The sequence below is a fragment of the Cynoglossus semilaevis genome, chromosome 19 (genome assembly GCF_000523025.1).
Source record: "Cynoglossus semilaevis isolate Cse_v1.0 chromosome 19, Cse_v1.0, whole genome shotgun sequence".
Lineage (NCBI taxonomy): Eukaryota > Metazoa > Chordata > Actinopteri > Pleuronectiformes > Cynoglossidae > Cynoglossus > Cynoglossus semilaevis.
In genome coordinates, this window is record NC_024325.1 from 1,243,692 (window position 1) to 1,258,767 (window position 15,076).

The window sequence follows — 15,076 nt, forward strand, 5'->3', positions numbered from 1 at the left end:
ACGGCCCATTGAGCTGATTAAGCTAATTGATCCAGACGCTTTCTTGACCCGGCAAGATGGTGAAGGAAATGTTGTTCACATGACGTACATACAGTAGTTCAGGTGGAAGTAGGCAGATGGAAATTGTCTTTTTCTTGTGTGTCTTTTGTGTCATAAAGGAGAGGCCAATGGGAAGAAGTGGAACAAAAACAACAAAAAATGTTATCAGTCGGGCTTTTTTGCATCTCTCCTGGAGTCTGGTGTCTCACAAGCTGCCAGTCGCCTGCTGCTGAATTTCTATTTAATTTTAATCAAAAGCATGTAACATGTTCCTGCAAAAGATGACCACCATACAACAGGTCAGATCAGGCTATGTTTTGGAGGAAGTTGACGTAGTAGTGTGCTGGGTTACAGTTTTGTTTATGATCTGGCTAGCTTTTCAGCTAGCTGAGTGAGTGAGTGAGTGAGTGTGAGAAAGTTGTCTATCTAAGACAATATAATAATATGCACAGAAGTAGGTGGAAAGTTAATATAATAATATGCACAGAAGTAGGTGGAGCGTCCGATGGCTAAGGAAGCCGCTTGACTGAGCTTGCACAAAGGCTGTGAGACCACTGCTGCTCTCACTTCCATAAACACCTCCAGGAAGCCTGATTTTATACAGTATCATCTGGTAGTTTCGGACGTGTGTCGTGTTTCTCACTTTTCCCCCTGAGCTCACGGTGAGCCGTACACTCGGGGGTTACAGGAATGGTAGATTGGGGGCAGGAGAAAATGAGGAACTGCACAGTCACTATTGTAGAAAGACACAAAGGAGTAAGGTCAAAGGTCGGGGTGGACTCTTGTATAACACACAGTTGCTCTTTAGACGTACTGCAGGCAATTTGATGTTTTGTGCTCTGTTCACACACTGTAAGAGGAACAAGCTCTGCCCACTTCCTGTCTTCATTTTTTTTTCTAAGTGCTGTCAGAGCTAAAAGTCATGAGGGGGATGTGATCTCGTGATGTGTGAATGACAGGTCTTTTGTAAACATTTGACTGTACCGGTTTTACACAGTCACACAGGAAATTTTCCTTTTTATTATTTTTTTTTACCCTGTATTTGGTGTCAGGTGACAGTTAACTGGTGAGTCATGTGATGTTAAACACTTGCCGAAATCAAGTATCATGGGAAACACTGTATGGGAACTAAAAACCTAACCTAACTTGGATAGAGAGTGTGAGACAAACACTTTTTTAGAGTAGAATCATTTTAAAAAAATGCTTTTCCCGCTTTAGCCACGTGTGTTTTTCCGGATATCTCCAATCTTCAGTAGTGCAGTGTATGACATTTTTTTGTGACTAAATTAGTGATGTAACATGCAACCACAACTATTTCTATCAAAATAGCATATTTACTATTAAATATAACAAACAAACAGTGCCATTGTGTTATTTTGCTGGAAATTTAGCATGACATAATTTAAATTTGATTTTTGGGAAAAAAAATCTAAAGTACTAGAGTACATCTTCCTTCCTATCTGCTATTTACTGTCTGATTACAGTATTACTGTCTGTCTAAACGACAGAGACACAGGTTCAGAACCCTACGTCTATATTGACGTACTGTCTGTGACATCAAGACAAACGTTGTCTGGAAGGGAACCAACATCCCTTACTGTACCTTCATAACCACAGCAACATGCAGAATTGTTTTGTTTTGTTTAACGTGTCATTATCCCCTCCCATCTATCCGCTCCTGGCCCGCCAATTTTAGAACCCATTGTGCCCCCCACGATGGTCTGAAAGTTTATTTGAGTCTGTAGAGAAGTTGACTCACTCTTTCAAGGTGGTTAGCCTCAAGTGCTATTGTTTAATCTCTAACCACATGTTGTACCACATGTATTTTCCACAGGCAGTTCACATTTGAAGCAAGTATTCAGTTTTATTACAGTGTCAAAGATGGTTATTTTTGTATTCTGTATGTACATTGCTGTATATTGTATTGATCAGTGGTCTCCAACCACCAATGACATCTCTTAACTGTTTTCATAAAAAGATAATCTGTCAATGTTTCAAAACAACAGGTCATTCAGACTCTGATACTAACAGAATAAAGTCTAAAACATGTTTTATTTTGAAAGTTTAATGATCTAATGATGGTGTGGTATTACCGGTCAGCAGTAACTGGTGATACCGGCCGACCGGTCCTTGGTACAAAGAGGTTGGGGACCGCTGCTATAGATGTTTCATTCAGTGCTTCTGTACGTCTTGTCACACTTCCTAACTCCATTACCCATCCTCCCTTTCTCCCTCTCCAGAGCTTAGCTCCACACTGATGGAGAAGATGCAGGCCCAGGAGATGATGAGTGGCCTGAGGATACCAGAGATCAATGACATTGGCCAGTTCTTCAGCTCCCTGCCGACCTCCACACTGGTGGGCATCGGTGCTCTGACGGCTGTGCTGGCATACTGGCTGGCCACCAGACCCCGCCCCATTACACCACCCTGCAACCTGCTGCACCAGTCTGAGGAAGTGCCCGTAAGACACACACACACACACCCAATCACCCCTTATACACATAACTAAAAGTCGTTTTGGACAACAGTGAGGGTTCTGCACTATTTCCCATGCGTTGAGATGATCACTCTGTAAACAGAACTTTGGTTCTTTTTAGCTGCCAGGGTTCATCGTAGGGAGACTGGGACAGGCTCAGCAAGGGTCAGGGTACATCAATAAGGGTGATGAGTAAAGAAAGTACTTTTATTGAGTTGTGTTGCAGTAATCCACAGTTAAGGTCAAACAAAGACGAAACTTATTTGAAACTTATTGTAAAATTCTATACAGTATATAATATATATATATATAGAAATTCTAGATCCTGAAAATATTGGTATGTGTCCCAGACTATGTGCCCCCAGAAATCATCATGACAAATTTTCGACCCCAGTTGCTGAATGATGACAACTCATGCAGTAGAACTAGTACACGCTACTGTAGTAAATGCAGTACATAGTTTATTCCTTTCCTTTTAGTGCTAAAGCTACTGACTTGATCCCCCATTAGAAAGACAGGAAATTCAATTGGTTTTAAATGTTAAATAATATTACCAGCTTGGTTTTTGATTTTGTTTCTAATTGTGTTGGAATTGAGAGCAAGATTAAGCTCTGAAAACCAGCTCAATTGAACCCAATTTGTCATGCCCGTCATAAATAATAAATACACCAGTGAACAGACACACACACAGTCATACAGTCGTGAGTGCGCTTTTTCTTATTAACTCAGTCGTGCTGATTCAGCAGCCATGACAAACATTACGTTGACCTCGGTATTCAAGAAGTCTGTATCATCTTCCTGCTGTGACTGAAGCTGCTGTCGCACCAGAGGCAGGAATCCCTGGGTCATTCTTCAGCTTTTCCTGAAATATTAATGATGTTTTTAAGGTCACCTGATTCACTTGGAGGATAAGACAGCTCACATTTATGATGATTGTCACAAACTGAGTTGTTGTTTTTTTTTAAAAAAAAAGAAAAGAAAGAAAATAGAAAAATCTGTGGGATTTTATACTTATTTTATACTGGTCTGAGGCAAAAATGAAAAAAAAGGACAGATCATATGACCAATATGTTGTTAAATTGGTCATCTGATCTGTCCTTCTTCCTTTTAACAGCAGGATTCAAAAATCAAGATTCAAGATTCCTTTATTTGTTACACGTCACATGTACAAGTACCTGGAAAGTGGGAAAAAAAATTGCAAACAACCCAAAATGTCCAAAGTGAGAGAAAACAAAGCAAAAAACATAAATAAAACAAAGAGCAGCTTTGAATGGAAGTGGAATTCAATTCAATTCAATTGAATTCAGTTGAGTTGAATAAAATTAAATAAAAATTTAATTAATTTAATTAATTTTACATTTTAAATTAATTTTAATTGTTTAATTTAATGTCATTTAATTTAATCATCCATAGGTTATCATTTCAGTAGTTATGACGAACTGAGTTAATTTCAGGTAGACAGAAAGGCAGGCTACACCCACGACATTTCTTCCACCCACAAAAGAACATCGAGGTTTGGCTTTCTGATTTAATCACGTTTTCTTTAAACCACCTTCAACAAACTAAAACTAAAAAACGTCCACTCCAGAAATGCATTGTAGTCATTATGAAACTCGCCCTGTCTTTCGTTGTTGTTGGCAGGGATTTCCGGGGTTTTGACTGTTGTCTTATCAGAAATACAACTCGCAGGTGCAGACACAAACCTGTTCCACAGGTTTAAAAAAAACATCTCCACAATCTCTTGAATCAACAAGACTCATTTACAAAAAAAAAAACCAAACAAACAAATTTTAGCGTACTTCATGCAAAATCTATGTCTGTGCTTCCTCAGCTGTCGAAACAGAACGTACACCCCGGCTGTTTATATCTGGTAAAACAATCCTGGATGAGCTTTAACGTTAAAAACACGTTCCCATTTTTTTATTTTCAGAATGAAGGTGGAGGTCGCCGGTCCATGATGGGGGACAGATCAAACCTGTTGACTCATTATCACGATGATGCTAGAACCCTGTACGAAGTTTTCCAGCGAGGCCTCCACATATCTGGTGGGTAAAAGAGAACGACTTCTACTTACATTAAGACAAACGTACAAAAACACACATTCATGAATCTGGATGACTTGTGTACAGTTTTGTCAAATGATGTCAAACATTGGGCAACTTCTAGGCAAAGATAAGTGCCCTCTTGACTAGCTACAGGCTGTTCTTAGTAGCTGTTAGCTATGTTTAGATTTTGTTTTTGACATGTTTGCTCTTACTATCCAGCAGAATACTATCAAGCTAAATGCTATCCAATAGAATATAGCATAGCATTTTGATATTGCTTTCCAATTTTTTTTCAATTTATTTTAAAAATCAACATGCAGCTACGCCCGGCGTGGGAAAACTTTATGACTCACGGGCCAAATTGAACGGGGGTGGCGAGTCAGGAGCAGATAGATGGAGAGTTCATGTGAAAAGTGTGAAAAGATAAATGGCATGTAAAAGTAATGCATGATGGCTAAAATGCAAAAAATGCTTTGATCATTGTCTATGCCATCTATTGGGGAAATGTGAGTATTGCAGGGAAATGGCAGAAGTATGATGATAATATAAATAAATTATATAATTTGGAAAGGTTTGGTGGGACGGATTAAAAAGCTGAATGGACACATCCGGCCCCCGGGCCTTAGTTTGCCCATGCCTGAGACTTTTTAGTAGCCTTTTAGCTCACACTCGATACTTGGCCTGGACTTCACCCCTCATGATTCAGCCTCATCATTAAACCCTGTGGACGTGACTTGAATTATTCTTTACTGACTTGAACTTGGAGTTGAAACAGTGGAGACTTGTATTCCAAGTTTGAAATCAACAGAACTTGACATAAAGTGGACTAAAATGTCCAGCTTTGTCAAGAAACCTTGGTAATTGACTTGAGTAGTATGTAAAATATTATTTTATCAGCTAGGATTTACGGGATGAAGTAAGACACTTAGGAATTCTGTATGTTGTACTGCAAATCCAGCTCCACGAGGAGTACATATATGATATATATATATATATACTGAGTGTGTGTGTGAGGGGAGCGGGCTCACATATATATATATATATAATATATATCATATATATTATATATATGTGAGCCAGATACAAGTATCTATGGGTGAAGTTTCAGTATTAATATGTGAATCAAAACCACAAATCTTGTTTTGATAAAAGTACACACTCAGCCACACCTTGTTTCTCTGACTAGACAGTTGAACTGTTCGCCGTGGCCGTCGTGGTTTCAAATTTGAGCGGCAACAGCATCAAACGTCACTTCACTTGTTCAAGATGTGTTATGATTTTGTGTTTCACTGTGTCTTCACTAGGTGACGGACCATGCTTAGGCTCACGGCTCCCTAACCAACCGTACAAATGGATGTCCTACAAAGAGGTACGTGTCGCTCAGGGGGATTGTTCAAATACACAAGAGGAGTAACATCTTAATAAACCACGAAATCACTTCATTCCAAGGCAATTTGTATATTTCCAAAAATGCATCACGGCCCCCCTAAACATCCACTCCGGCCTGCGACTGGTTTCCAAAATACACATCAAATAATAATAGTTAGACCAAAACGGTGATTTTTATTTCATTTTATTCGACTATCCGGCCCCGAAGGAGTCTCTCCAGGAAGGTTCTGTCCCTGAGCTACACTGTTTAGTGAAGAAAGGTGTAAAAGCCAGTATCTGTTGCAGTCTTATTAATGTTGTGATCTGAATAGATCTAGGTGTGTCACCGAGGAAAGGCTGTGCATAATGTGGAATTTTAGAAAGACAATTCAGTATGTGCATGTAAAGACCGAGTATTTTCCTAGGAACTTTACATGAATTTCTCCGCAACACAATTCTGGGCCTTGGAATACAACCAAGCAGGTGCCCAACCCCTGGTCTGGGGAATGGTGCCAGTCCGTACCAGGCCACAGTGAGACACACTGAAAAAATGTACTTCAGTTTTACTAATGTACTTCATTCAAAAAGAATCCAGTTTTATCCCTTTACTTTTTTTTATTAAAAGGTAATCTGGCAATGTTTTAAAACAACAGATCATTCAGACTCTGATACTTACAGAATAAAGTCTAAAATATTTTATTTTGAAAATTTAATGAACCTTCAACGATGGCGCGGTATTACTGGTCCGCAGTAACGGCTGATACCAGGCGGGTGGGACATTTTTTGATGCGCTGCAATTGTACATTTTTTGTATGCTCAAATACATAAAATACTCAAAATTATTTCCAATGTTATTTGTTATCTTACAGTATAGATTGTGTCTGTGATTGTGCCATCATTACCACTGTAATACTGTAATGTGAGGTAGTGGTCTGGTGACCACAGTAACGGCCATCATTACCACTGTAATACTGTAATAGTATCTAATAAATCTTGTTTGTCTGCAACCTTTGCCCTGTACTGTAGAGGCAAACAAGTCTGCCTGGCAACCACACACAAACACAAAACAAAATTCCAAGGATTATCGATGCAATCTCAAAACACTTCAACCCGACAGTATTAATCCTTCCTGCTGTAGGTCGCTGTCCTGCTTTAAGGTATTTTATAGTGGGTTAAGTGACATTGCTGACACAGATAAGATCAAATCAGACACTAAAAATTGGGTTTCGCCCCATCTTCCAGAGAGGTCAAAGGTCAAGTGAGTCAGTCTCAGGTTTCAGTAAACCTGTGAGCAATAGAGATAAGCTGATGTTGTAAAGGGTCGTAGTCAGGTTAATGGGTAAATTTACAAGAGCCATATGATACGAACGAGCAGGGTAACACCGAGGCATCTCAGGAGGAAATGGTTTCCGCATTTCTTTGTGATGTAATCGCTCTTTCTTTAAAATTCACTAGAAAGCCTGAGCTGCTCTGACAGGCTCAACAAATGCATTCAGACATGTTTCAGCATGTTGTTGATTTTTTTTCTTACCAGGCTAAAAATAATGTGCAGGTGTATAATAAAACCCCAAAAATGTTCCGTTCAGTTTCTCACTTGGTCCAGTCAACTGTTCCACTTATTCCCATCTGCAGGTGACATCCCGAGCGGAGCATCTGGGTTCAGGTCTGCTGCATCAAGGTTGCCAGCCCAACACCAACCAGTTCATTGGAGTTTTTGCCCAGAACAGACCGGAGGTGAGTCTCATTTTATGTTGAATGTAAAATCCTGTTCTAGTCTATAGTGAATGAACAGTAGTTGGGCCAAACTCATTCCAACTCGGCTGGGCTAGACAAAATTTGGACCAAAACAGAAAGATATGTGTCAGTCTACGCAGGGTTAAACTGATTATATTTAGTGATTAAAAATACTTCTGTGCTCCGGGGGTGGCTGTTTTGACTCACAGAACTCATCTAGACACATGGGGAGGACATTACGGGTTGCATTTTTCAAGGCCATCGGGTGCGTTGCATTTTTGGTCTGTCATGACTGGGCCGTTCTGATGGGTTTTTTTGTTTGGATCACACGTGGCTTGCAGGCCACTATTTGAAAAAACCTGTCCTGGGGCAAACAGTGAATAAAAAAAACACTTGTGAAGTTGAGTGAAAACATGTGGGTGAAATTCACGAAATGATTCGGTTTAACTCTTTCTGTGTGTGTGATGACAGTGGAAAAATGATTCTCTTTCTGTGTGTGTGATGACAGTGGATCATCTCGGAGCTGGCCTGCTACACCTACTCTATGGTGGTGGTTCCTCTGTATGACACGCTTGGAGCAGACGCCATACGGTTCATCATCAATACTGGTAAGAACGTATGCACAAATACTTGATTCTGTGCATTTTAATAACATGAAACTGCATTTTAAAAAAGTAACATTTTTAGGTTACAGAATTCCATCATTAAGTCATCAAACACCTCTGTTGAGCTGCTTTTTCATAGCTTGGTAGCATGTTCTGATGCTAATTTTGTTAGCGTCTTAAAACACTTTCCTGACAGTCTTCAAGCCTGAAATTCTGATGCTAATTTTGCACTTTCCTGACAGTCTTCAAGCCTGAAACAGTGATTGGGATGTCAGTCAAACATGTTTGTTTTTTAGATTGCTATTACAGTTGTTGAACACATTTGGATTTTTTTTCTCTTGTTCTGGTTTTGCTCTTTTTTTATTTTATTTATTTTTTATTCTGCCTTTATTCACACAAGGGACTGTGTGTGCTCTTGTGTGCTCGTGTGTCATTTCAGCTGAAATCACCACGGTGATCTGTGACAAAATGGAGAAAGCGCAGGTGCTTCTGGACAACGTGGCACGGAAAGAGACTCCAGGCCTGCAGCAGATCATCCTCATGGACGCCTTTGACTCTGCCCTTGTAAAGTGCGCCAAGGACTGCAATGTCCATGTGCAGTCCTTACAGGAAGTGGAGGTGTGATATCTTAAGTTCTTTAAGTCATTGCTTCCCCTAACACTGACCTTTGGACCGGAGCACTAACTAAATGCTCTGCCTTATTACATTTCCTCAACAGATACAATCTTTATGTTTTGTTCATGCCATGCAAACCTGCACGGCATGTTCAAATAAATGTGGTGACGCAGCCAATAACATTAGCATAGGTGACAGCAATAATCCGTCAAGCAATAAGCCATCCAAGGTAATTGAGGATTGTGACTAAAATAGGAACGCAGGCATTATTACAAAAGAAATCATGAAGGCTGGGTGTAAACGGTTTAAGTTCATTGTCATTGAGGCCATAATCAAGTACACAGAGAACAGACTGGTGCTACATCACAGGTATTAGCGCTCCGCAGTAATGACTGATACTGGTACTTTATTGGCCTTGGTACAATAAAGGCTGGGGACCGCTGAACTAAATGACAAAAATAGCAGCATATTTACAGCGATCCAGTATATATATATATATATATATATATGATAACACCAGATATACAGTAAATGGATTATATGCAGAGTATATGAAGTCTGTGAAAAGTATATAAAACATCATATAATGTTAAAACATCATGTATAAACATCAGCAGGGAAAAGTATATGCAGATTATATGCAGCATGTTCACAGTGTATATAAATAGCATGTATAAATAATTGCAGATTTTTTTTTTTAAAAAATGTGCAAAACCCAAAGACCCCAAAGTGTTTACCAAGATCATGAAAATCTCAGGCTTTGAAACCCAGTATATTATCGAAAAAGATTTAAGGTGATATAATTACCGTACAACAAAATAATTGACAAAAATCACATGCACTTACAGTAAAAACCTAACATTTGTTGCACTCTCCAAGCCACATTTCTGGGAAATGGTGCAGCAGAGTGGAAGCCTGCCTGCAGTGCTCATGTGTCACAGATCTGCCCCTGACTGTCAGTGACACTGTTTACAGGAATTCACAGTGCCACTCTGTAAGAGGCTTGAGCACAGATGCTGTGGTCATGAAACTCAACACATTCTTTCCCAAAAGGACAGCTATTCCAAAGTGATGGGGGACATTTCATTAGCATGTTCTAGCGAGGCTATTAAAAATGCATATTTTTGAAGGGTAAAATTTTGACTTCAACAATATCGTCAAAGAATGTACCCACAATTTTTTTAACTTGACATCAATCATTTAGAATTTTAAGTTTTCCTGTTAAATGGGGAATAGCAGTGTCTTGGAATTAGCGTTTGAGCAGTGCACTGCTTTATGAGAGGTGGAATCTCAGACCACATTCTTGGTCAATAATCGTTTAAAGGTCGAGGGGAGCATCACTTCTCCTTTCTGTCTTTCCAGGCGCTGGGAAGGGAACACTACAGAAAACCTGTGGTAAGGACTTATTATTACATCTAACTGTTAGAGTTTTGCAATACAGTGTTCCCTCTCTATATCACGGTTCTCCTTTCGCTCCATCAGTACATCGCAGGGTTTTTTTTTAGGAATCTGATCTTGCAAAATGCTCGCTATATCCCAAAATATAGCAAAAACAAAAACTTAGACATTATAAAATAATTACACATACGAAAGGTTTGGCTTTAAAAATGTGGGTTCTCGTTTTGAAATTGCGATGGAGCTCAATTGCGAACGATCGCCAGTAGCATTGTTAACCGAGACGAGATCGTACACAGCGAACTATTGGCTAATACAATGCGTACTCGGTGTACTATCGGCTAATTGAGCACGCTCTTCTGTTCCTCACTCTGATTGGCTCATGCATCGTAGCATCTTGTTTGGTGGCCATTCTCTCGTTCACTTCGCTCCACGTCGCCATTTTACAACTCTACTGTGGATATCACTGTGTGGTGAAGGGTAATACAGTCTAGGGAGGGTTGATAACAGTGTGGGGGAGGTTCGTAAAGGGTAAATATATATGTAAATAATATAATAACTATCTCGCGATTTTTCCTGTTTCGCGGTGGGTGTTTGAACGCAACTACCACGATAGGAGAGGTACCACTGTATCGCGTCATATTCATGTAATGCCCAAGCACTGTGACTGCAGTTGAAGAATTGTCAAAACACAACTTCCACATCAAATTAATTGGTATTCTTTCCTACTTTTTTTTTTTTTTTTACAGCCACCAGCACCAGATGACCTGTCCATCGTATGTTTCACCAGTGGAACCACAGGTAGTAATTTTTAAAAAAAATCTAATTTCATCTCTTAACAAAACAAAAGAGAAGACATGTTTACTTATGTACATTCAGCTCCTGCAGCATATTTCTCACAGGAGGCCACGCCACGCCTTGATACCGTGCTACATACGTGCCTGGCTCCTCAACATTATTATTAACAAATCAAAATAGAGGCTTTGTTGTCAGTTTGGCTGAGAGTTGGGACCAGACATGAAAGATTTACATGAAATCGTTTTCCAAGCCAAGGCGGAAGACTGTTTGGTTTGTTGTGTTGGGGAGGCACAGAGGCGGTTTTGTTACTCATTGAATCGTCTTGTTAATCTGTCACCCTGGCTTTGTCTTAGTCCTTATTATGCCTTGATTACAAGCGTTGATCTAACTTTGTACAATGATCCCAGCCTCAGTGAAGCTGAATTTTGTTAGATCTTATTTACTTTTTCCACCGGAATGTAATTATATTTTTCTGATCAACACTATGATTTCTTTTTTTATTATTATTATTTTACTTGTTTGTGGTAGCGGCACACAAAGACATCCATTTCCTTGATAGAAAACACATTCTACTTAGCATCAAAATACCCGCAAAACTGCTTGTAGTTTTTATGGAAAGGTGTCATGTCGTTGTAGAATCGAAAATTTCCTCCTTTACTATGATTGAACACAACACAACAGGATTGTGTTCAGCTCAGTCTGTCATAGTTTCAATAGATCTTTCAGCATGTTCTTGGCACAGAAAAAAAAAATGTCATGAACGTGAATTGGCTGCTCCCTCCTCAGTGACGAAAAAAAACAAAAAAACAGCATGAGACGAGGAACCCAACGACAGGTCATACGAGGACACAGTGGTGTCAGTTTACAAGGAGGAAGCAACTGCTGCTGTTCACGGTGCAATGCTCTCCTGCGAACGCCTGCCCCCTGTTGGCAAACCTGTGACTTGCTGTCCTTTCAACATTTCAACAGCGGTTCGAATGTTTTGTCATGTTAATCATTTCCAAATAATCTTAGTCACAAGCATGTGTGTGAGTCAGAGAGAGAGGAATGAGCTTTTCTCTCCAGGATTGTGTTTGTCTCTGTGAGAAGAACTATTAACCCTTTGTTTTAAACAGTACTAGGGAGAAGTACATGTCACTTTATATGATGATGTGATCACTGGGGTTGTCACAAACAGTGTTGTCCTGGTTAGTTTGATCAACTTTCTTTGGCATTGTTCCACAACAAATATCACACTGCGCCATGTTCCCGTCCCCGCCCCTGATGTTAAAATATCTTCAAACTGCAGACATCGTCGACCCTCTTAAATAGTGCAATGACACACTGAACTGAAACAGGATATAAAAAAAATAACACTCACTGACCGGCACTGCTGCGTAGCCCGTCTTAGCTTTTATATTTGTGACCTATGTACAAAACCAGTCTTTTAATACAGGAGTCACAAATTACCCACATACCAGAAAAATGGCAACTAAAGAGTATGTGGCCCAAACAGATTGCCCTAAATCTAAACCCACTTTGTGCCAACGTCTGTAGTCTGTGAATGAAAGGGGGTTATTTCCTCAGAATTGTGAAATTGATTCAAAGGAATCTCTTGCTGCTGTGCCAGGTGGCTTTCACAATTCTGCCTCTCTGCACAAAAGTGCTTTGTTACACCTCAGTAACGTGTCTTGTCTCCAAATACAGGAAATCCAAAGGGTGTCATGCTCAGCCATGGGAACGTCGTAGCTGATTTTGCAGGCTTTCTCAAAGTCACAGATGTAAGTGTGGTGTTTATTGCATCTGTAGCAGCGTTTCTGTACCATACCGTCTTATTTCACCTTTTTTTTTTCTGACTCTCGTCTCGTTGCAGAAAGTCATTTTCCCTAACCAGGATGATTGTCTAATTTCCTTCCTTCCCCTGGCTCACATGTTTGAGAGGCTCATTGAGGTAAGCTAAACTTGTAAGCTGCTACAGCAGCTGCAGCGGCGGGGGCAGGAGGGCGGATCGGCTCTATCACGAGAAATGTGGGCGTTTATTTTGGAAATGATACTATCTCCAACCCCTACTTTTCCTGTGTTTTCCAACTCTGTGGATAGGGTTATATCCAGGCGGCCATTTATGGCCAGTGTGTTGCACGCCCACATAGTAAGTAAGTTGATAGCCGGAAATGTTTTTGGCTGAAGGAGTGCCATCATTGCTCTCTGATGTAAACCATTTCCGATCCAGAAATGTGACGACAGGGAGGCAGAATTTGCAACAGGCTCCCAGACATTGGGCTGAGCAATAAGATTCTGTAATGATAGACAAGTCCTGAAGTACCTTTTTTGACTCCACAACATTTAAAACACCCTCACATCCTCTCACCTGCAGAGGGTGCTACAGATGCAGTTGGGTTTTTCCTTGTTATTAATTTTTTTTATTTTATTTTGCCAGTACTTTGTTGTTATATGTTATATGGAAATAATATAAGCATTGGACAAACCGAAGCAGTGGTCATCATCATAGTGCTGCCAGGGCCAGGATTCAAACTAGCAGTCCTCTAACTACATTGTAGTCCACTTAACATAATGTTTTCACACCCACCTCCCACACTCCGGTGAATTGAAATACTAACGTGATAACATGTATATTTTTATCTGTACAAACCACTGAATGAGTTGCTGCCACCTAGTGACTGGAGGTTTGTTATCATTCAAGCATTACAGCAGTGGTACACTTACGTCCAGCGTGCAATATTGCAGTGGAAGCCCCTCACGTCCCCCAGGTGGGGCCCGCCCCACTACTTGAGAACTACTCCCTTAACGCAAATTGATATTTTTTCAACAAAACAATACTGTGTAATGTATAATACTCATATTGAACTGCACACCTGCAACAACCAACTGTAGGATACTATTAACTACCATTAACTACAAAATTAAGTTTAAACCTGTGTTTTTGCAGAGAGTTTTATTGGTTAACAGGAAATTGTTTAATACCCAGGATGAGTAAATTACCGCTGACTGGGTTTATTTTAGCAGCTGAAACTTTTCAACTCAACGGATTCTCATCTCGTCCCAGAATATGAGTACGAAAGAATAGGAGGAAAGGGAGGCACTAGCAAATTTAGGAGTTTTGTTTGTACAGGGACCGGTTGGTGTGTAACCTGGCCACTCTTATTTGTCTCCATTGCATAGCAGTGTTGGGATACCAAATGAGGCTGTGCAAGAAATCACCTAACTCCCCCTCAAAGCATGAGAGATTATCTTGTACGAGCACACAGACATCAGCCTTGGAAACAGAACATTGAGAATGACTTGGACAAAGAAAAGGGAGGTGTGCGCGCGTGCTAACCACTACTTTACTTTTTTTTTTTTCTTTTTTTTTACTGTTGTTTACTTTACTGTTGTACTATTAAAAAAATAGAAGGTAAAAATGACACACGTGAGTGGAGCGTGTCAATGTGACACAAACAACTGTACTGTAATTTTTTTTATATATATTAATATCCTCCTCCCATGGTTTTTAATCCAATCATTTAGGGTCATATACAGCACAATGCAGGGGTGTAAAACATACGGACCGTGGGCCCAAACTGGCCCAGTAGGGTGTTTAATCTGGCCTGATTGATACATTTTATAACGACATTAGATTCTGCTGTTTCAACACTACAATATTTGGATATTTGATTACTTTTTATTATTATTATTGTGTGTGTGTTAGCACTGTATGTTTTTATCTTCCCTGTAATCTAATATGTCTTGGTGAATACTTTCCACTGCATGGTGATATCACAGGGTAGATGTGGTAAGGGATGCGTTATTACCACATAGCACAAAAAAAAAAAAAGAAAAAAGGAAAATCCCTTTTCTAAGGAAATTAGTCACGGTGTGTATTTATGGAAATAATGATGCCATGCATAGGACCAGATTAAAGAGGGAAAAAAAGGCAACGTCTGGACATGAACAGCTGCAACAGCCACTCATTAAAAAAAAACTAAATACGATGTTTCCAATAAAACTTGAGAAATCCCATTGTA

General features: G+C 39.8%; 1 protein-coding gene across 5 annotated transcripts in view; it reads left to right on the top strand.

The window, feature by feature from the left end:
* acsl6 (acyl-CoA synthetase long chain family member 6) overlaps window positions 1-15,076 on the top strand; it is a 28,746-nt gene that overhangs the window by 8,539 nt on the left and 5,131 nt on the right. For all 5 annotated transcript variants that reach the window (XR_003052859.1, XR_003052860.1, XR_003052858.1 and 2 more), the window contains 10 exons: window positions 2,280-2,500; window positions 4,446-4,560; window positions 5,865-5,929; window positions 7,561-7,662; window positions 8,171-8,270; window positions 8,707-8,885; window positions 10,245-10,277; window positions 11,027-11,078; window positions 12,762-12,835; window positions 12,928-13,005. Coding sequence is in view for 1 of the 5 variants with exons in the window: in XM_025065537.1 (XP_024921305.1) it covers window positions 2,280-2,500; window positions 4,446-4,560; window positions 5,865-5,929; window positions 7,561-7,662; window positions 8,171-8,270; window positions 8,707-8,885; window positions 10,245-10,277; window positions 11,027-11,078; window positions 12,762-12,835; window positions 12,928-13,005 (1,019 nt within the window). In the remaining 4 variants the exon portion in view is untranslated. The remainder of the gene's footprint in view (window positions 1-2,279; window positions 2,501-4,445; window positions 4,561-5,864; window positions 5,930-7,560; window positions 7,663-8,170; window positions 8,271-8,706; window positions 8,886-10,244; window positions 10,278-11,026; window positions 11,079-12,761; window positions 12,836-12,927; window positions 13,006-15,076) is intronic.